Raw genomic sequence first — 23,229 nt, 5'->3', positions numbered from 1 at the left:
CCAAATGTGAGTCCAGTGTTTTTAACTGACACAGCACTTGTCAGTTGATAGCTGAAAAACAAACAGGATTAGCTTCTTTCATTAAATAAAGTTTCAACTCCTTTGTCCCAACTGAGTGGGACACTTCACATTTGTAACAGATCTTCTTTCTTATCTGTTGTTGGAGCAAACCTTGTACTGGGCAGGTAAACCATAATTGTGAGGAACAGTTAGTTGTTGAAGACTGTTGTCATTCCTGAAGTCACAGACAACAATCACCCAAAGTAAATATGGCAATTGTTTATCCAATTATATAATATTTTATTCATTTAATCACTACAATTTACATACAGTGCTAATAAGAAAGAAAACAATTTCTCAATATCACAAAACCCAGTGTGCAATGGAACATTTCTGACTTCATTTTTGGATTGGGCAGTTGCAAATACATAAGAATCAGATAAAATTACTTTTTTATCATTTATATTGTTGACCAATGCAATTATTAACAACATTAGGAAGCAGCACCAAAATTAAATTTCACATATAATTTAAATTATTTTTTATGACTATTAGAGCAGAAAATGTCTGCATTTTTCAAACCTGAAAATCGTTTTTGAGCTGATAGTGGTGAAGTAAAAATGGCCCAATTACGAAAGGATTTCTTCAGATTGCAGATGTCTCTGTAAAGTCATTACTGTTATGAAGCTTAGCCCTCAAATCCAAAGATATAAGTAAAGTTGTGTTACTCATCTATCGACAGATAACCCAGTTAAAGGCTTTGTAAAACTGAAGACCTTAAACATACTACAAACAGAATTTTGTGGGAGTATCATATGGTGCCACAGGTTTGTGTGCAGAAGTTGCTTCTCTATTAGATGAAGTGCTTCACTAGCACAAAGATTGCCGGAAGACATTACAGACAATCTTGTCTGTTTCCAGAAGCATGCAATCTTACTCTGTATGCCATAATGACAATGACAACCGAATCCCATCTTTCGACAAATTCCAAGCAGTGCCTCAAGTGTTTCAAAGAATCTCAATGTCAGCAAATGGAAATGAAAAACAAAGAATACCTTGATGTTATGCAGTTCATTCAGACAGAGGAAAGCTGTTCCCTGCGTAAGTCTGAAGCACATAATTTTTGCCCTAGGAAAATTTCTCATAGGAGTTAGTGATTAATTGCAAAGGAGAAGGATGCATCACAGCAGAAATTATGATGGACTGGCTCGCTACTGTTTGAATTCACTGATCTGATGTGCTGCTCAGTAATAGAGCTGTGCTACTGTCAAATATCTTTAAAGGCCACCGCACACCTGGTGCAAAAAATACAGTTGCTGTGATGAAGACAAATGTAACTGTTATACCTGAAAGTATGACTTCAAAACTTCAGGTGCTTGCTGTCATTATGAACAAACCATTTAAAAAGCATATCCAAAAACACTATTCCAGCTGGCTTTTAGAATGCAATCATATACTCTCTCCATACGGTAAGATTAAAAGGCCATCAGTCAGCCTTTGTGTGTAGATTATTTTTTTGTGGTACACAGTATCAGCAGATTCTGTCACCAAAGGATTCAAAAAGTGATGTGTGTTCAGAACCCTGATGGTAGTGAGGGCAACATGCTTTGAGAGGAGAGTGTCAAAAATACTAAAAGGGATGAAACAAATAGTTGTAGGGAAGTGAATAGCACTCGGAGGAGGCTGCATTTTTGTGTAAATTACCTACAGTATTTCATAAGAAATTTGATCAAATATGAATATATTCTGAACAATCCTTGTAAATGGGTAATGCACTTTTTTTTGTCCCCCCCCCCTCCCTCTACTGAGTGTCTCTCTCTCTCTCTCTCTCTCTCTCTCTCTCTCTCTCTCTCTCTCTCTCTCTCTTCCCTTCAAAATTAAGGATTTTGTGTATATTTTGGCATGAAATATGTATGGACCAGTACAGTAATAGTAGCATCATGCTTTTTGCAGATGATGAGGTTATCTATAATGAAGTAGTATCTGAAAAAAGTTGCACAAATACCCAGTCATACTTTGATAAGATATCCAAATGATTCAAAAACTGGCAACTTGCTTTACATGTTCAGACATGCAGTAGGTTGCACTTCACAAAATGCCAAAATGTATTAATTTTTTCTGTTGCAGCTTCCCACATTTATTAACTTAAAACAAGTAAATAGATAACAAAAGTGGCCAAAGGTTGGTTGATTTTTGTGGAGTGCTCTCATTAAGAATACAGGACAGTGACTTTCTTCACAAAGACATGCGTAAACATACCTGTGTGCAACCTGCAAATAATTTAAGATCCATGATACAACTGCAAAATTTAGAATGAAAGGTGTAACGTGTTACAGTCTACAGAAGTGTAGAATCTAGGTCAGACCATTTTGGAGTCAAAGCAGTAGTTCTAGTAAACTAAAGGAAAATCGACAAGCACAGTAAGCATGATGTGAACATTAAAATAACTGAAGAACACAGATATAATCTGAAAAGTTCACAATACGATTTCGTGGGATATCTGTACAAGATGAGAGTGGCCTACAAATTAAATAATATTACGGACATCTATGAATCCATGCCTGCAACATTGTACAATGAGATGAAAGAGTGGAGACAAAATGCAGTATGAGATACTGTACGAATATAGGATGGTTCTAAGAATACAATTATGGAATCGTGGACAGAGGGTATGGGAGAAGTAGTATAAGAAAAGAAACAACTGTACCAGAAGTAGTTAAGACACATGACGGTGAGGATAGGGTGCAACAGAGTGGTTTAAAAAAGAAATTTCAAGAGAAAAACAGGTTATGTGTGAGGAGATCACAAAGTAAGAGACACCTGGAAAACAATAAAACACCTTAGAGCAGACAGAGTAGAAAAAGATAATGTTCCAATAATTATTGTACAAGAATGGGAGGAGCTGTACAAAAATTATTGAATAAGAAGAGAAATAAGCACAAATAGACAGTATATCAGGTGAAAGGTGCCACTACTCTGAATGTGGAACCAGTGATGCAGAAAAAACTGTCAAATGGATAAAACATAATTAAATCCACTGGACTGGAGTTAGTGAAATATGAACCAAGTATTTTATGGGATGCTTCTTTAATAAACTTATGAGGAATGGTGAAAAGCTACCAGAGGATTTTAATATTTTTGTAGTAAGTCCCCCCCCCCCCCCAAAAGGAAACAGACAAAATTGTAATAATTATAGAGGCACCAGTGTAATCAGCTTGATAGAAGATTATGTATCAGGTTTTGAGAAACAGAAATTGTAGATATTGACCATATTTTGAAGAAGATAGATTGCTACTCACCCTAAAGATGGCATGTTGAGTTGCAGACAGGTACAGTGAAAAGAGTGTTATGCATTGAGATTTTGGCCAAAGCCTTCTTCAGAAAAAGAAAAACACACACATTCACACAAGCAATCACATTTCATGCACACATAAATGCTACTTCCAGCTGCTCCATTGTGGATTGTGAGTAACCTTTCTCTTAAACATCCTTATTTCTTAGAAACTTTATTTAAAGAGATGTGCTTCTATGGGAGGTTAAAACAGAAACCAACTTTTTAAATGTGTTAGTATTATCACTGTGAATTTTCATTTAGACAAATGTGGACATTTCATCTGACTCAATGATATCTTTAGCTGACACTTGTTAGTTTTTGGGTAAGGAGTAGGTAGAAATAGGAAATGTGAGAGGCATAGATAGAAGTAAAAGAAAATAACTGAAACAGCAAAAATGAAAATCTTTAATGGGTCTGGGAACATATTTGACATTGAAAGGAAAATCTAATATATTGTTTATCTGTAATAGTCTGATTTAAATGGTTCAAAAAATTACATTAAAATTGGCTTCTAATTTACTTCAAGTAATGTGTGGAGATTTTTACAGTTACTGATAAACATTGTAGCAAGTGGTCATGATGTAGATACTTAACCAGTAATTTCTTTGTTGTCAGCATGTTTCTTCACTGCAGATAGCATAAACTGATTATTAATGCACATATGATCTCTCTAACTAAATAAGGGAGACTGGTTTATATATTTTGACACTGTATTGGAACATAACTTTTCACATTACATCATCTGTTGACACAATGAATATAAGCTGTGCTTGCCTTCCTACTGACTCAGGACTGCCTGATTGGGGCTCTGACACCCTATTATTTATATCACACAAGAATTGCAGTTTTATATGTCACTATTAACATGTTTAAGAAAAAAAACTTACAATTAACATTTACAATACTGTAAGACTGCAGATATAAAGTTCAGCATTTCAAAATGTATTGATACATTTCATCCAAATGCAATCACGGTATAAGCACATTTTAAGTACAAACATGAATAAAATATGCTTCTGAAAAAGTCAAACCAGAGTGATTCTACTTTTCATTTCAATTGTGGGAAAACTTCTACTACTAACTTTCCCCCAGATTCTTGTTTCAGTGATTAACATTTCACAACAGTTACTTTCGAGATATGAAATTTGAAATTACTATTTTTCCAAAATCTTCTACAAAAACAGGACATGCTTTTTAAAGTATAGAAACATTAGTAGTCTTGCGGCTTATTAAAATTAAGATTGGCAAATTTAACAGTAATTACAAAATGTTTGTCTTTTTTGCTATCTATGAATTAGGACATACATCAGTTTTGGCATTGGTCACTTCACTGCAGTGTTTCTTCACCTGACACATTACAATGTCTGCAATGGACCTGTCTCCAATCTTCGTGCTGAGCCAAAGAGGAACATTGTGTGAAAGATTATTGAAAATTCCATCTCAAAACTTTCCAATGTGTTAAAACCATATGCTGAAATGGAGCTTGAATCCAGTCCCTTAACCTTTCATGGGAAATTGCTTTGACCAACTGTACTTTCTCTTCGTCATCACATCACAACTTGTGCTAACTAAATAAATGTGCAAATCAGAAGAAACAGACATGGAGTTCTTGAATTCAGGACTCGTTTGTGGTGGAGAAATCTGAAAAGCTACAGTCAAGTCATTGTAATAAGGAGATCCTTGACAGTTGCAGTGGGCTTGACACAATAGATTCACGTGCCTACTGCAACTAGTCACATTATGTGATTTTGTAAACATCTCAATGACAGTGTTGTCAGAGCTCTATAGATAGCTGTCGTTTTCACCTGCAGTCATTTGCACTTCATAGTTAAAGGCTGGCAACAGTGTTGCCAAGTGTCAGGGATCAGCTTACACTGACTCGACTGTAGAGATTTAAAAATCTGTCTTATCTATTCTGCATCTGGCAGCATTAGACTGTCAGGAAAAGTTAATAGTCTCACATTTAGATTTGAGAATAATGACTGTTGAATTTTAATGCCTTTTAGTATATATTTCATGTTCTGTAAACGGCAAACATTGCAGGGTGATCTCAAACAATTCCTTCTTGCAACACGAGGAGGAAAAGATGGAATCCGTACTAAAAGTCAGCGGCCTCAACCTCCACAGCTATCAGTTACACAGATTATTCAACTAGCTAACCAAGTTGCTCAAGGAATGGAGCATCTTGCCGACCATAGACTGGTGCACAGAGATCTTGCTGCGAGAAACTGCCTTATTGCATCAAATCTCACGGTCAAAGTTTCTTTGCCAGGTCTTTGCAAGGACACTTACAGTAAAGAATACTGCAGTCATCATAACCAGGTAAACCATATTCATGTGCATTCAAGTAAACAGTAATTTTCATTTTAACAGTTTCTAGCAGTTATTTTGTTTATTGTGTATAGTGCTGTCATTTTTAGATAGTGCCATAATCCATTCACCTTTCTTTTTTGCCTAAATTGTGGAAAGCACATAAAAATTGTGAATGATTGCTTATTAACCAGAAATTTCATTCTACTTCAGAGAGAGATGATGAAAATTCAGTTTTCTCCTCCCTTTATTTGTCACTGCAATGTAACATATGATGTGCCTTCCTCATATGCATGTCCAATATCTATAACCATTTGGAACATAACTAACCTGTCTTATGTCTTGGTGGAGTATTGCTGCTTTTTGTTGTCTAGCTCCTTGCTGTAATGTAGTTCATTGAAAAGTTTTTAAATGGCAACCACAACACTGCTGTTATTAGCTTAACAACTTTCCACATTTATTAATGCTCATATATCATGATAATCAGCTCATATACCATAATTTATATTCATATCAGGTCAGCACTTCTATTACAGTACAAATATTTGACAATCACAACATATTTTCAGTACACTTTCTGAATCCATTTCTGATAGACATATAACATGAAGTTGGGTTCGATTACACAGTCACCATACTAGAAGCTGTTCATTTTCCATTATTAATTGACTGTATACAATTGACTAAATAAATGAAACAGAAATGTTCACAGAGATAGTCACAATTTAATTGTCAAGATAGTATTGTATATTCTTTAAACACTTAGTAAACTAGATTATGTTAATTCTCTGAATAACTAGCATGAACTGCTTCAAAAAAGTGTCATAATGGTACAGACACAGTTGGTACTTGGATGTTCACATGCTGGTTGCTAGAAGAGGACTGCATGAAGCATTGTCCTGCACAATTATTCATAGAAGTGCTTACAAAAAAATAATTAAAATTTGTTGTTATTTTTTTATTTACAATAGGAAAGATAGCAAAATCAGTGGATAAAACAGCGTACTGAGCAAAATAACATGTCTGTTTAGCTATGGATTGGATAATGGGGAAGTTGACATATCATAGGAACCATGTTAATGTTATTTATCCTCCTGTGGTGATTCACAAAGCCTACTAAAATTGGCTAAAAACTAAAAGTTTATAGATAAAAGAAATGATAAACTAACTCATTTTTCTAGTAGAAGTGAGCATTTTCAGAATAAAAAAATCAGGTGTACAAAATTATGGTACTGAATTTTGGAAATAATCAAAATTTAAGATTAAAACATTCTGGAAAATGAAAGCTTTGATTACAAATAATTTTCGCAATAGGAAATTTCCGGAAAAGTAAGATGTTTACTTGTATGAGGAACATGAGGGCTTTTGACTGAGCTATATAATTTTATATACAACTAGCTGTTTGCTCACTGAAAATCACAACTTCAAATGTTCTATAGAAGTTCAAAATTTAAAATTTGCTTTTTTCAGGGAAACTAATTATTCCCTTGTTTTCATAAATCATGAAATTACTTGGTGAACAATAAAGTTTTGCAGCATCATCTTGAATAAGAAATTAGCTATTTCATGTAACTGTAGTATATGTATCATTGAGATAACTGAAAAAAGAAGTAAATATGAGTATTTAAGGAGTATAACTGTAGCAAGAGGAACCACCTCCACCTTGTTAAATCCCTTAGCTTGAGGCCTAATATTTCCTAACTTGATAGACCATAAGTGTCCCGTATCAAACTGTTCGTCTCAGCTTGCTACCCCAATGTTGTTGTTGTGGTCTTTGGTACATAGACTGGTTTGATGCAGCTCTCCATGCTACTCTATCCTGTGCAAGCTTCTTCATCTCTCGGTATCTACTGCAACCTACATCCTTCTGAATCTGTTTAGTGTATCCATCTCTTGGTTTCCCTCTACAATTTTTACCCTCCACGCTGCCCTCCAATACTAAATTGGTGATCCCTTGATGCCTTAGAGTATGCCCTACCAGCCGATCCCTTCTTCTAGTCAAGTTGTGCCACAAATCTCTCTTCTCTCCAATTACATTCAGTGCCTCCTCATTAATTATATGGCCTACTCATCTCCCTCAATATGCTACCTCATATTGGCCTACAAAAACTCATAAGCTACAGCACATGTGCACTGACCAAGTTTTTGAACATTCTAGTGCTCTCTTCGCACAGACCATTAGTTCTAGAGAAAAAACGAATTGGACCATTTTTGGAGGAAATTTAATATAGTTTAATCTCAGAAACCATTCAGAATAGGGCATACATCCATACAAAGTTTTTTGTTCAGAAACACTGTCACCCCTCAAAGCATGCACCTTTCCTTCTGACTCACCCTGTATATTCTCTCAAAAATAAAAGGTTACCTGCATTTGAGGCTATTTCCAATAGAATGCAAGAGATTTGTTCCCCTGTAATGACCCAGGTATTATCTTAACTATATAATGCATCACTAACTCACAGTATCTTTCCAGAGATATTGAAATATGCTAAACTCCTCTATAACATATGTGAGTGAGGAGATGCCAATAACTTCTGACCTGTTAAACTAATGAGTCATTTTAAAAAACCTTTGAGAAGATAATGTCTTCTAGGAACATACTCAGTAAATCAGTTAGAGTTTCTGAATAGTTGCTCAACTGAGATTTTTATTTACATACTCACTCGCCAAAGTTTACAAGCAGTGCATTTAACTGTGTGTATCACAATATTCTCCTGGACAAATTGAGGTTTTAGGCAATTTATGTTATATCCAACCAAAGTATAATGTCATATCTAATCAAAAGAATGCACAAAATTGTACTTAGTAAGTCAAGCAATGTGATCAGCAGAGATTCTTCTGACTGTGGAGAAATCATGTGTGGGTTTCCCCAAGGCTTAATCTTAAATTCACTATTGTTCCTCATTTATGCAAACAATTTTCTGTGTAATACACAACAGGCAGAATTAGTTCTTTTTGTGGATGGACTATTATTGTGATCAGTCTAGACATACATACAACATAGACAAAATGGTAAACAATGTTCTTGTGTACTACACCAGGGATAACTAACACTTGGTGAAGAAATAATAAATTGGTTGGAAGTTAAAAATTTTTAGGTGTTCATAGTGGTGAGAGTTTAAACTGGAAAAAGCCCACTTTGGAACTCCTAAAAGAACTTGATTCTGCCACATTTGCACTTAGAATTATTGCAAATCTTGGGGCCAGCATATTTGTAAATTTACACATTTGGCATATTTTCATTCAATAACATCATATGGAGTAATGTTCTAGGGCAATGCTTTCTAAGAAAATCCATGTTGGCATATCAACAATTACGGAAATTTCTGCGTCTGTTCATCTTCAAGGCAGAAAGTCTTCATACATCAGACATGTGCTGTAAGAATAACATGTGGTGCTCACCCACTGTCATTGTATCAACATCTGTTAAGGGAGTTGGGCATTCTGACTACTGCTCTACAGTATATTTATTCCCTCATTAAGCTTGTTGCTATCAGTTCTAAGGAAAAATGATGTACATAATTAAAATACTAGAAGGTATTACCACACATTATGGTTGTCTTTAGCACTAAAAGGGGTGCACAATTCTGAAGCCAAAATTTTTAATCATTTATGCAGTGATATGAAATGTCTGACAGGAAGCAAAGTAAACCTCTAAAATAAACTGAAAAAGTTACTCCTCGGGAAATCCTATTCTTCAGAAGAATTTCTATTTTTTAAGCTGTAAGAGGTGGTGGGTAGGAATTACTATCTAACCCCTGTGTGTATTTGAGAAATGGCTTCATCTAACCATATTTACAAATTAATTTGCTATATACATTCAAACAGTAAATTAATTTGTAAATATGTAAAGTGACGCATTCCACATAATCACAATTTATCATGAAAATGATCCCTGAAACGTGAATTTAGCTAACTGTATGTGTTAATAATAAGAAACAGAAGGGTAAATTATATAATATAAAATCAATAGTGATAATAAATCTCAAACACTCTCCTAAGTTTTTTTGAGGATAAAGGAACTAATTTTATCATTCCATTTACAAATTGTATTGAATTAGTGGAATCCATTTAAAAACTTAAGACACATAGCCAACCATTGAACATGAAATATGTAAAATAGTTCATTAATTCAAGTACTTGACCTGGCATACTAACAGATTCTGTTCCTGTGTCCCCTGCTGAACTACAAAGTTTCCTGCAGTCTCATGAAATGATGCCATGTCAGTGTTGATTGTGATCCACTGCATTGTGCATGGTGCATGCTATCACAGTGGTTCTGTTTAAAAGAAACAGGATATATACAAGCACCCCCAAAACCACCACCACCAACACACACACACACACACACACACACACACACACACACACACACACACACACACACACACAGAGAGAGAGAGAGAGAGAGAGAGAGAGAGAGAGAGAGAGAGAGAGAGAGAGAGAGAGAGAGAGAGAGAGAGTCTTGTAATAAATTGGCTAAACTACATATGCTTCAGGTACAACATTCACATTTCACCAAGAAAATATGCCTTTTAATGAAGGAAGAAACACTCTCCAGTAAGGTGGTTGGACCATTGAATGATGTTTTAGGGTCTTTCAACCAACAGTGCTGTATTGTGTGTTCTTTGGGAAAAATGTTATGTGCCAATCAAAAGATTTTTGGTGAGAAGAGTGCACATCATCAAAGAAAAAAATCTGTTAGGATGAAAACAACATCCAGTATATAGTTACACTGAAACATTTGCCACTTACCTTATCACATGAACCATGTGGCCTCGTTTCCGTTACTGAAGTGCCTCTGCCACATATACACAGTAACTAAGTTTTTAACTTGCCCTATATAACTTTAATAATCTTGATTTGCTTGGTAGCTAGTTCAACATCATTTGAGAGTATACACTCTCCTTCTGTTTCTTGTTCTTCTTTCATTACTTGGTGAGTTGCCAAAAAAAACCATAAAAAATTGATCCTGTGCAAAATAATTCAGTGAACAGATTTGGCTCTTTTTATTTATAATTATATTATTGTTATTTAATTACTGATTGTGTGTATTCTTGTCATTTGTCAGATGATACCTTTGAGGTGGATGCCTTATGAAGCAGTATTTGAAGACGATTATTCAACAAAGTCTGACGTCTATGCATTTGCTTGCCTTGTGTGGGAGATGTTCCACCAAGGAGAGCTTCCATTCCCCAAAATGAGTGATGAAGCAGTTCTCACTGCTTTGAAGAAACATGAACTACAGTGGAAACCACATAAAGCAGCACCTCAATCTTTACAAAGTCTTCTTCTTAGTTGCTGGTCTGAGAGTCCACGTGACAGACCTACATTCAATCAGCTTGTTGTTACCATAGGAGAGATTTCGATAGACAGTGAAATCTGAGTGACGTGTTAGTGATTGGTGTCTTGCTAGTCTCACTTCTTATTGGAGTTGTAACATTTTGTTTTAGTTAATGACTGAACTGTGCAAAGGAAAACGCATCAGCTTCAACTTCAGACTCTTTGAATGTGTGTTTTATTTATTATGTGTGAGTGTGTGCTTTGCAGGAAAGGTATCAAATTGTGATAATTGACTGAAAAATGGAAACTGTTCACATTTATTAATTTTTTTTTTTAAACCGAAAAGTTTTACTAAAAAGATCTCCTTTGTGTGCTATTGAACACAGACATTGCCTTAATACTCTTTAAGTATTATTTTACATATTGTATTCTTTTCTCTTGTATCTATTGAAATTGGTGAAACACGTATCACGTGTTCTAAAAATGTTTCCACTGTAATATAATATCGTAACGTTTGATATGTGCCCAGCAAGAGAAGTTGTTTACTTCTTCTTTGATGTTTACAAGTATTTTGCATTACAGTATTAACTCATATACCTATATACATAAATGACTGACCCAGTGTGCATATGCAGTTTTAACAATGGGCTTGTATTTTTTGAAAAAAGAAGAAGAGATTTTGTATGGAGTTACTACATATCACAGTTTTTCAAATTTTAAATGACATTTTTGGCATTTTGAGCTGAAGAATTATTGAATTAATATACAGATGGACCATACTGTAACAGCTGCCTGGAAAAAAAACAACCAATTCAAATTCAGACCAACAGTAGATATGTAAATAACTATTATACATGTTGCAAAGTACCTGTAGCAAATGCTGCCACTTATTCTGACAACTTGTAATTTTTACTTTTAAAAGAAACAATGTTTTAAAATAGTGAAAAAGACTTCAGATGTATAAAAACATGGTTGTCTGTTTGGTTACTGTCATTACTCTGTAAGTACGGAAAAGGGCTTACTTAAACAACTTCTAGATGAGAACTCCGTAGTTACATTAAAAATATGTGCAAGATGCAAGTTGCAAACCTTAAAAAATAAGTATTTGTGCCTGAGTCATATCTGGTCTATCTGTGAATAATAGGTAAGCCTCAATACAGAAAGATGATACCAGATTTAATTTTACAAGAACATAATAAAAATTTGTAATGATCAATTAAAGCAAAAAGTTGCATATAAATGTACACAGGAGATCTTGATTATCCTCACTTTGGATAGTCTATATGTTATGATCCCTGAATGCAGGTTTTTGTGTAAAGCAGATTTGATGGCAACATTATTTATGGACTGTTACCCGCATTTTCTTTTGTTCCATTTTTTATATCTTACCAATAGACAATCCTTATAAGTACACAGGTACAGTAAATACCAAGTGAACTTGGAATATACTGCTGATATATATAGAAACTGAAATCATTCTTCCAAACCATTATTTTCCTTCTTGAAGAATATGAGTAACTCTTTTGGATGAATGAATCTTGTTTTGATTTTATTGAAGTCCATTGAATTACTTAATTACATACTCTGTTTTCATTATTTTCTTTCTCAAAGCAAAGTAAAATTATAATTCAGTGTAGAGCAGAAGTTTCTGATACTTCTGAAATATGAGCTTAACTTTCTTATGAAAACACTTACAAAAAAGAAGTGCTACATGCATACCATTGCCTCAAGTAACAACTGTATGTCTTAATTATTATTCTAACTGCCTATCAGAAAATGCATTTCATAAGCTCAAACTGTGATTCTTATTATTGATAGATGATTTTAAAATGTTCAACAACATCAAAAATCGTGATAAAAAATACAAAAAGCTTTAATCTATTTTTGAATGAAACATGTTTGTCTCCCATTTTATGTGTAGTTTATAATGTAATTTTAAGAACTGTATCAAATAATATTTATGAATAATAGTTTTCATTTTGATGATTGATGCAGTCACACAGCTAGGTAAATTTTTCTGTGCATTTAGTTGTCAGTTTATCAAGCATGTGCAACAACATACATAAAATTTTCATAGGATTGTTGTAAAATTTTAGCTTTTGTTTTCTACAATTTTCATATGGTATAAATTAAACACAAGAACGAAAGCCAAAGAAAAACAACACTGGGTTTCAGAATAGTGGTTTCTTCATCTGACAGACAAAGGTTGGAGAAAACAGAACTATCCATTGATGTCTCGTGAAATCACTGAATAGTTTAATTTCACTCAAACTTTTCCTATGTTCTTTCTTCTGATAAATGAAACCCAGGCTCTGGTAACCAATATCTCAGTCTTTCTTTTTCCATGTGTATTACCCTTCTGTGCATCTTATATACAAGTCCTTTTTATCTCTGTTCATTTCTGATATAGTAGCTATTACTAATGACTTTATAAAATAATTATGTCCAAACAATTTTGGTATTATTATTTGTTAATAAGATTTTAAGTAAAATGCAGATAATTTTACCCTGTTTAAGCCCACCTTATATTTCTACATGAGAACTATTCTGGCTATTAATTACTGTCTTAGGACAACTGGTGTGAGGAAAAGTGAAGTTGCCAATTTCATTGTTTCTTATGAGTACCTAATGTTGTAGACAGAATCATAAAGTAGTAACCAAACTACATTATTCATATTGAATATTGTACAAGAGACAGTAGTGTACAGATAAACTGATTTGTACATTATGCTATAGCTGGACCTATGCAACCATCTCCACAGCCACTGTGCAGTGGTAACTGTTTTAGTCTCATTTGCAGATTTTCAGACTCCAGTAGAACATACAGTGTGACAATTATTGAATTGTATGGAAAAAACATAAATTAATTACAAACTACAGCATGCCAAACTTTATTCAGCATGTGAACATCAATAATTGTCACCCTGTATGTAACAGAACAAAATTAAGAAAGTTACCTGAAAGAGCAGCAGGGAAACCCATTAACATGATAAAATCTTAATTTGTAGGTAATTATTAATATCATTCAGTGTTCTTGTAGCTTTACCTTCTCATACTTTCAAATAACCCAGGAGCAATGTGTTATCATTGCATCCAGCTGTAAGTGTCTCTTATTGTCACTTCTTTTACTCATAATGTCACATGAAAATGTTGCAGTCTTTCTTCTGTTTTGAAGTTATTCTATAGGCTGTCTCTAGTTAACTGCACTATTAAATATAATGAATTTTTCCTCTCTTACTTGTGTGTGCAGAGATTACAACAAAATATTCTTCCATTGTAAAATGAGACAACCCCAATTCAACATTTACATTGAGAAAGCTTTGAGTGTTGGAGCAGTTTTTCAAGAATAAACACAATCTTTCTTCTGAGTTCATATAATATTTCAGATGCCACACAAATGTATAAAAAAATTATCACAAAAAATTATTTTCATTTCCTTAGATGAGAAGTCGAGCTACACCTAACTCACTGATTTTTGAGAATGCTTCTAATAAAAGTTTTGTTCACTGAAAATATCATGAATGTTCTGCCCCTTATGCATAATTTTGTGAATCAAGTGTTAATTGTGTTTCTATGATTACATTTTTTATCCACTTCATACTTTTGTTTCTGGGGTTGTTTGCCTCAGAGGTCACTGCTGTCCAACAAATGAGCAGTTGTATTATGGTAGCAGAGTTCTTTTCTAATGTTTGTTGTCGACTGTAACAAGGGACCAGTCAGACTACATGTAAGAAAAATTGCTGTGGTAATACTTTTTAAAAACAAAACAGTGCCTTTTATGATAAGTAGTGCAGTAATGTTCAGAAAATAACATACTGACCATACAGGAATAGCATTATGAAATACCTGATGCAAAAACTGAACTGTCATTCATTTGATCTTTGCACTTCATTCTTGTGAATTCTTTTAAATAAATGGAGACATCTTATCAGTTTGTGACAGTTTAATATTCAAGGTAACATGATTTCCATTTAATGATGATATTTTCAAGTACTAGTCACGGTATTTCTATACATTTTATCTTTTTATTATTTTTTTTAGTGTGAATATGAGCAGTGTGGTATGTCTCAAAATCTTTTTAATGGATCATTGAATTACACAGTACCTTTTTAATCTTTCCTTAAATATGGATTAGGTTAATAAATTTAATGAGAACTTGATATTTTGCTCAGTGTTTCAAAAACTGAGTTCCAAGCAGTTTGTTTCTACTTCTTATTGTGGTAATTTACACTGTAGCAGTTATGTCAGGAAGTTGATCATATGAGAAAATTACTGGCTCGCATCCGATAGAAGTACACTCCTGGGCCTACGTGAAAATCTTGGTTCTAGGTCTATGTGTTCACATACGCACTTGAACTCTACTGGAACTCTACTGTACATCTCTGTGCAAGAGGGATGCTTTCTGTGGACATTTTATTACACACATCAAACAGTTAATTATGAAGTCTCTGTAAAATGAGAGTATTTTCAATATAATCATATATATATATATATATATTAAAAATAAAGATTCCAAGACTTACCAAGCGGGAAAGCGCCGGCAGACAGGCACATGATTTCAGGCACATGTGCCTGTCTGCCGGCGCTTTCCCGCTTGGTAAGTCTTGGAATCTTTATTTTTAATATATTTTTCCCATGTGGAAGTTTCTTTCTGTTTTATATATATATATATATATATATATATACTGAATTTTTCTAGTTAAAAATATTTGTTATCTTGCAGTCCTGTTTTTTCTTCTATTTTGACAAGATACTGCGAAGACTGAGTGGTAAATTTAGTTACTGCAAAATAAGTGTATAATATTTCTGGACTAAGCTTAGCAGTCCTTGCCAGCCATACAATATAAATGTTTCTTCATTACTTTTCAGTCCACAGGTGTGTAGGTAAGCGGTTAGTGAATGATTTCTACTAATTGTTCTCTAGTGCATAGGTAAGTTGCTATTGAATGATTTATGCTAATCCTTCTGTAAAAAATTTCTACCATGGTCAAAACACCAGCAAAATTAAAGTAGAAGTACTGTGAATCAAATGTAGGAAATCTTATTCTTTTCCATTTCTGCTGTATTGTTGTTGTCTACCTCTATTCTGTCTAAATGTATGTGTTCATACACTTACTTTCTTTCCCCCTAAATGATGTGTATAACTCAAAGCATAGCTTCACTCTGCCATTGGTGTATAACTCTTTTTGTAACATAACATTAATATTATACTGAAAATTATTATTGTCACCCATCTTCTATTGGTTTACCACATTAAATTGCAAATATAACAATTTAATACCAATCAGATTTTGAGTTTTTTTGCCGTATTATACTTCTCCATATTTCGCAACTCTTCCTGTTTTACTGGTGTCCTGATCTCGATTTTATTGGTCTTCCTCCTCCTCAATCAAACTGAATCTAAAAAAAACTTATGACTTGATATAATTGTGTGACTTAAAAAAGTATGTTCACTGCACATTTTTCTATTTTCTTCAAAAAATATTTTCAATAAAATAAGTTGTTGGTGAGGTGTGCAGTTGTTGTTCATATGTTGTAATGTATGTGTTGCATATGCTTCAAGTATGTTTTGCACAAATGGCAATGTAAAAAGAATTGAATTTTTAATTACCCACAATCTTATGTCAATTACGATAATGTTTATTTGTTGTTAAAAGATAGCATCAGCTAAAATTTATATGTTTTGAATCTTCAATTTTTGCAAATTGGTAATTTATTAAATCATTCTTACATTTCTTTGGTGTATTCTATCATGTTATTGTACCATCTGAAATCAGCAAGGTAATAATTTATCTATGAAACAATAATGTATATCAATAGGAATCACAGAATTTATAACATGGTTGTTCATTATAAAACTGCAATGCCACTTCATGACATCTTTGATTCTTTTGGAAAACAAAGTGGTTAAATTGATAGTAATTGTATTTGACTATATAATTCCATACAATGTTGAATTTTTAATAGACATTTTAGAATTTTTTTCTTGTGGATGTCACTTGTAAAAGACTGTAAAAATTTGTGTTCAGAATGTGTGACCAGCTTAATTTGATCTTTTATGATCTGTATGTTAAATATTTGATCTGGAGTTTTGTCATATTTATAATATTCACCAATGTGATATTTGTAAAGCTTTTGCATACTTTTATAAATATATTCCTTTTCATAAATTTAAATAACATTTTGTACAGATGTGGATGTAATAAAAAGTGAAGGCAATGATTCTGTAATAATTTCTGATTTCACATCAATATTGCTATTTTGTGGTAGTACAAAGCAGTTGTTGATTTTTCCATGTAGTTCTTACATTTTTGTTGCTACAGTGACATAGCTGCATCTGTAAAGGAAATCATTAGATATGGAATATGTATTTATTGTTTTGTTTTTTATAGTCTGTGTGAGCCATTATTAACAGGATTCCAACTGCTGTAGGTAGAGCCACCAGCAGCAATAGCAGTTTCTGCTTTTACTCAGCATTTAGTATTTAGTCCTTTTTTATATGCTTCTGTGAAGATGTGAGTATTATGAGTGTATTTATCTGTGTAGGGTAGAGCTTAGTAACTTTTATCTGAGTGTTTACATATCTTGAGCTATACCTTTTCTGAGTTGACTTTATAGCATGTTGACAGCCAGAAGCCGTGTAGCAGCAGCACTAAGACTGCATCTAATGACTGCTGGGCTAATGTTCTATTCCTTGTACAAACAAATGTAGTGTCATGGTGGACAGCGATGGTGGTTATTGTGTACAGATGCAGAAGGAATTGGTTGGGAGCAGAGTTGGGCATAGTCTACAGGCTTCAGGCTGCTGCCTCGGGTTGCAGTGGCACTGAGGCACCTTAGGAGAAAGCTGTGGCTTCTCTCGTACCCTTACAATCACTTGGTGTCCCCTATGCTACAGTTCTTTCAGATTCACTAATCCTGGTTGGTCAGCATTCGTCAGAGTATGGTGAGTGAACAGTTGCGATTCATGAATCTTTGGATGAAAGGCAAAAGTGGATACTGGCAACATGTTTGTCCCCTTATGCCTTAAAAATAGGTTTTAGATATTGCCTATTACTAAAAGTACATCTGTGCCAGAATGGGCTGCTTTGTCTTTTGGAACTGGAATCAATTTTCCTTAACAGTTTGGACAAACACAGTGAGTAAGTTTGCTGATCATTGGTGATTATGGTGGTAGGTGGTTGGTGGAGTCCCTTTTGGAAATAGCAGGCCAGGAAGGAAGACCAGTGTTCACACAGTATGTTCACTTGGGGGTCTCTTCAGAGATGTGGAGGAACACTGACAGCTATTATGGGCAACACTAAAGATGCACCCAGCTGCAAACTGCGACTCTCATTGGAACTTATAATGCCTGTCAACTAGTGTCTAAGGCCATCTTCATTTTCTTCAGACATGTGGCTGAACTTGTAAAGACAACTTGCCTTACATGTGGTGTGGAAGCTGAGCTATCGGTTTGCAGCATTTACTCAGAAACGATCATGGTCCTACGGTCAGGGAGCTGAGTGGAAGGCTTAAAACACAGGCTCAGACAGTTCAATGACAATCTTGATTGCAGATTTCTGGACCCCTTTATATGATGGATAATTGTAAGACCTCTCTCAGTAGGTGGAGATGCACTACATACAAAAAGTGGCTACTAGGGTGGCAGAATAAGTGTGGCAACCGCATTTAGATTTTTTAGTATGGAGAATACCTAAAAAAAGTTTCAATTTCATAAGCTGAAAAATAGCAGCACTAATAATCACAGAGATAAGTACATGTCTTGACAGAATGGAGAAAGAGAATGTGATTATAGTGTTCGTTAACTGCAGGACCATACATAAAAAGGTCCCAGAATCAGCATTGCTTATAAATGGTAATAATGCCCCCATAGTATCAGTGATAGAAAACTGATGAAAGCAGATTTTAAAAGCAATGAAATTCAAAATTCTGATAGTAATGTGTATTGTAAAAGATGGGCTGGACATCAGTGGTGACAGCATTTTCATAGCTGTAAGCAGTGCAATAACATGTAGTGAGGGTAGTAAGGATTCTGAATGTGAAATAATGTGGGTGAAGGTAAGTGTTTAAGGCAGATCAAACATGGCCATTGAAAGCTTTTATAGAGACCCCCACCTTGGGAGCAGTAGTGTTGGGGCATTCCAGGCATTGTTGGAGAAGGATTCATGTCTGTTTCCTGACTATAATGTTGTTTTCACAGAGCCATACCAAGATGATTCTGTGTTCCAGGCAGGATTCCCAAAGCTGCCCTCCATCCTTCCAATGAAACTGTTTTTCTGCAATTTTTGTCTTTTCAGATTTTGTAATTTTATAAGTAATCATAATAAAAATGAAACATTCTTGAAAATATTACTTAAATGAACTGTACTGGTAAAATAAATATTGCAGATGACAAACTGAATGTACAGTTTAGAAGATAAATTACAAACTGCATAAAAATTCTAAAGAAAATGGAAAGGTATTACATATGCAAGCTTTTGGAACCAATGGCTCCTTCTTCTGGCAGAAGCACTGAAGGGGAAGGAAGAGAGACAAAGGAAAAGTACTGGAGAGGTTTAGGGAAAGGGATGCAGTTCGGAAAAGTCACCCACAGCCCAGGTCAGTGGAGACATACTGAATAGGGTGAGAAGGAAAGACTGATTGTTGGAGATTGCATTAGATAATATTTGAAAACCTGATAGCTTAAAGGAGGAAGATAGGGTAATATACAAAACAGAGATTACTGCTAAAACATCATGCAAGAGTTAATAAGAGCAAAAAGCTAAGTGCATTGAATGTGATAGAGGTGGGAGGGGATCAGTGAAAAACAGACAGATCAGAAAATGAAAGATGTAGAAAACTAAAATGGAATGAAGAAAAAAACAGCTACTACAAAGAAATGCTGAAATTGAAGAAATTAATGTAAATTAAGGCCAGTTGGCGGGCGAGAACCAAGAACATGTAGTACCAGTCCCACACGCAAAGCTCTGAGAAACTGCTGTCGGGACGAAGAATTCAAATGGACATGTAGAGTGAAACTGGTTGGTTGGTTGGTTTAAAAGAGGAAGAAAGGGACAAACTATGAGATCATCAGTCCTTTGTTCTGAATAAAACAGTGCCACAAGTGTGAGAATAAAACAAATGAGACTGACAACCAAAAATGGCCAGAAAGGAAAAATTACAAGAACAATGAAGGGCAACAAACATGTAAATGGACAAAAGGAGACAAGAAAACCACAGAAACACAAGAAATGTGATGTAGAGATTAAAACAACAAAGCATGAGAATAAAGAGAAGCCATCCACTCTGCAACACATTAGAACCTCCACCATAAATGCACTAGGGGGGAGGACACAGAGGGACAAAGGACACACTCAAACTTAGATCAAATGATAAAACCCACCCTCACAAATAAAACGTAAAACTAAATCAGCTAATAGGTTGTCAGAAAAAATTTGCAGCAATGAGTCTGGTAACCTAAGATTTTGTTGGTGGGCAGCCAAAGTGGGATAGTGCACCAGAATATGGACCACTGTCAACTGGGTGCCACACATACACCCAGGTGGGTCTTCACGGTGCAGCAGGTAACCGTGGGTCGCCCAAGCATGGCCAATGCGGAGCCAGCTGAGGAGAACTGATCCCCTGTGGGAGGCCTGCATGGGAGACTTCCATCCATTCGTAGTCTCCTTAATGACAAGCAGTTTGTTGTGTGTACTGTTATGCCATTCTGTCTCCCAAAGCCGAAAAACCGTAGTGCGTAAGTCAGAGCTCATGTCAAGTTCAGAGATGCCCATGTCCAGAAGCGGTTTCCGCATAACCTGTTTGGCCAGCCTGTTGACAAGTTTGTTGTCTCGGATGCCAACGTGTCCTGGGGTCCACACAAACACCACTGAACAACAGGACCGGTCCAGGGCGTAGATGGACTCCAAAGGATGGCACTGGTTGATAGCATGTAGGCTGCTCAAGATTCAGTACACAGAAGAAACAACTCCCCAGGGTATGAATGGATGTGCTCAAGAGCACAAGATGCAGATACCAGCTCTGCAGTGAAAATATTGCAGCCATCGGGCAAGGAATGCTGTTCAATATGTCCTCCATGGACATACTCGAAGCCATCAAGCTGTCAGTGTAAACCACTTCAGAGCCCTGGAACACGTCAAGAATCGAGGGCTCCACCTCCCATAATCAAGGTGGGATTGAACAAGGGCTTTGTAGAGCTGCAGCAAAGTGGAGCGATCTGCACCCCAGTTGGTGTTGCTCAGGCAGCGGAGGGCTTCGAGGTGCTGCCAGCACTTCCGCTTAAGCTGACAAAGGTAAGATATCCAAGTCAATTGGGCATCGAAAACCAGTCCTAAGAATCGATATGTCTCCACTACAGTGAGTGTATCATCATGAAGGTAAAGTTCTGGTTCCGGATGAATGGTACGACACTGATGGAGGTTATAGGTTTCACTGTGGCGTGTAGTGAGTGAGAGGACATTCCTTTCACTCTATTGTTTGAGGGTGCAAAAGGGCTGAGGGTAGTTCTCCTATGAAGAGGCTGAAGCATAGTGCCCAGCAAAGTGCTTGGCAATTGCGTTTGCGCCAGTACATAGCATGCCATTGATGGTAACACCACGGACACCTGTTGGGGTCTGGCACTCAAAAAGACATCTGATCTTTGTCCAGACTTGGGAAGGTGACGTATGGATCCCAGTGGTCAACATATACCTCTCCCGACACTCCTCTTTCCATCGTTTTATAAGCTGGTGTACATGGGCATGAAGCCGCTTAAAGGCTATCAGATGCTGCAGGGAAGGGTGTCACTGTAGAGCTCGCCAATGCTCTGTAATTGCCTCAGCAACTTCTGGTGACCACCAAGGGCTGTCTTTTGCTGGAGCACCCTAAAGAGTTAGGGACTGCGGTTTCTGCCACATAAACGATTGTGGTAGTCACCTGCTCAACCATCACATCAATGGTACCATGTGGGGGAGAGTCAACAGTGATATCAGAGGTAAAAGTTTCCCAGTCCACCTTGTTTAAAGCCCATCTGGGAAGACATCCATGGACCTAATGCCAGGGCAGTGACAGGAAGATGGGGAAGTGGTCACTACCACACAGGTTGTCATTTGCTCTCCAGTGGATAGATGGGAGAAGTCTTGGGCTGCAAATTGATAAATCAATGCCCGAGTAACTACCTCGAGCCACACTGAAATGTGTGGTGGCCCCAGTATTTAAAAGGCAGAGGTCAAACTGAGACAGTAAAGTTTTGACATCTTTGCCATGGCCAGCAAGCCTGGTGTCACTCCACAAGGGGTTATGGGCATTCAAATCTACCAAAAGTATGAAAGGTTTAGGGAGTTGATTAATTAGTGCAGCTATTAAATTCAGGGGTACTGCACCATCTGGAGGAAGCTATACATTGCAGACAGTTATTTCCTGCATCGTCCATATTCTGACAGCCACAGCTTTGAGAGGGGTTTGAAGGGGCACAGTTTCACTACAGACTGAATTTAGACATAAACACAAACTCCACCTGATACTCGATTGTAGTCGCTACGGTTTCTGTAATATCCCTTATAGCCACAAGCAGGGGTCCGCATTGCCGGGAAGCAGGTTACCTAGAGGGAAATGCAAAAAGCAGGTGTAAAGCATAAAAGTTGCCGTAGCTCAGCCTGGCGGTGGAAAAAACTGCCGCAATTCAACTGGAGGAAGTCATCACCTATGACCAGTTGCACTTGGGCTCTTCAGCCGCTGGTAGGTGTCATCTTTCCCACTAGAAAACTGGGAAGGGAGTGACCCAAGGTAATGCTTCCTAGCGAGAGGGGCCGAAGAAGCCTTATGCTTCTCTGGCTCGGAAGTGGGGACTGAAATACCCGATGGTTGGGGAGGTGTTGCTCGCGAAGTAGATGGTGTGGGAGCAACAGTGAGGGGAAGTGCCCCCCACCAAAAATGGGGCAGGTGTAGTCTCCCAGTTTTGAGAGGCAACAGGAATTCATGGAACTGATAGGGCAACAACTGTTCCCATAGCGGCGGCGTATGAGGAGGTCATAGCAACAAGATGTAGGCACTCAAATTCCCTCTTAGCCCCAGTGTAGGTCAGTCAGTCCACAGTCTTACATTCCATGATTTTCCTCTCTTTCTGTAAAATCCTGCAGTCTGGCGAGCTAGGTAAATGATGCTCTCTGCAGTTGACACAGATGGGAGGCAGGGCACATGGAGTATTGGGATGCGATGGATGTCCACAATCTCAACAGGTTGGGGGTGGAAGTACATATGGCTGAACTTCCAGCACTTACAGCACCACATTCGGGAGGGGGGGGGGGATATATGGCTTGACGTCA

At 36.3% G+C, this 23,229-nt stretch overlaps 1 protein-coding gene across 1 annotated transcript in view; it reads left to right on the top strand.

Annotated features, from left to right (window-relative positions):
* The window catches only part of LOC126365880 (inactive tyrosine-protein kinase 7-like), a 457,269-nt gene extending 442,531 nt beyond the window's left edge, over positions 1-14,738 (top strand). Inside the window, exons 16-17 of the mRNA XM_050008577.1 lie at positions 5,378-5,656; positions 10,716-14,738. Of these exons, the coding sequence (XP_049864534.1) occupies positions 5,378-5,656; positions 10,716-11,030 (594 nt within the window). The 3' untranslated portion in view covers positions 11,031-14,738. The remainder of the gene's footprint in view (positions 1-5,377; positions 5,657-10,715) is intronic.
* Positions 14,739-23,229: the final 8,491 nt, after the last annotated feature.

This window comes from Schistocerca gregaria, chromosome 4 (assembly GCF_023897955.1).
Source record: "Schistocerca gregaria isolate iqSchGreg1 chromosome 4, iqSchGreg1.2, whole genome shotgun sequence".
In the NCBI taxonomy this organism is placed as follows: Eukaryota; Metazoa; Arthropoda; class Insecta; order Orthoptera; family Acrididae; genus Schistocerca; species Schistocerca gregaria.
Note: the sequence above shows the minus strand (reverse complement) of the source record. Positions and strands in the feature narration are given on the sequence as shown.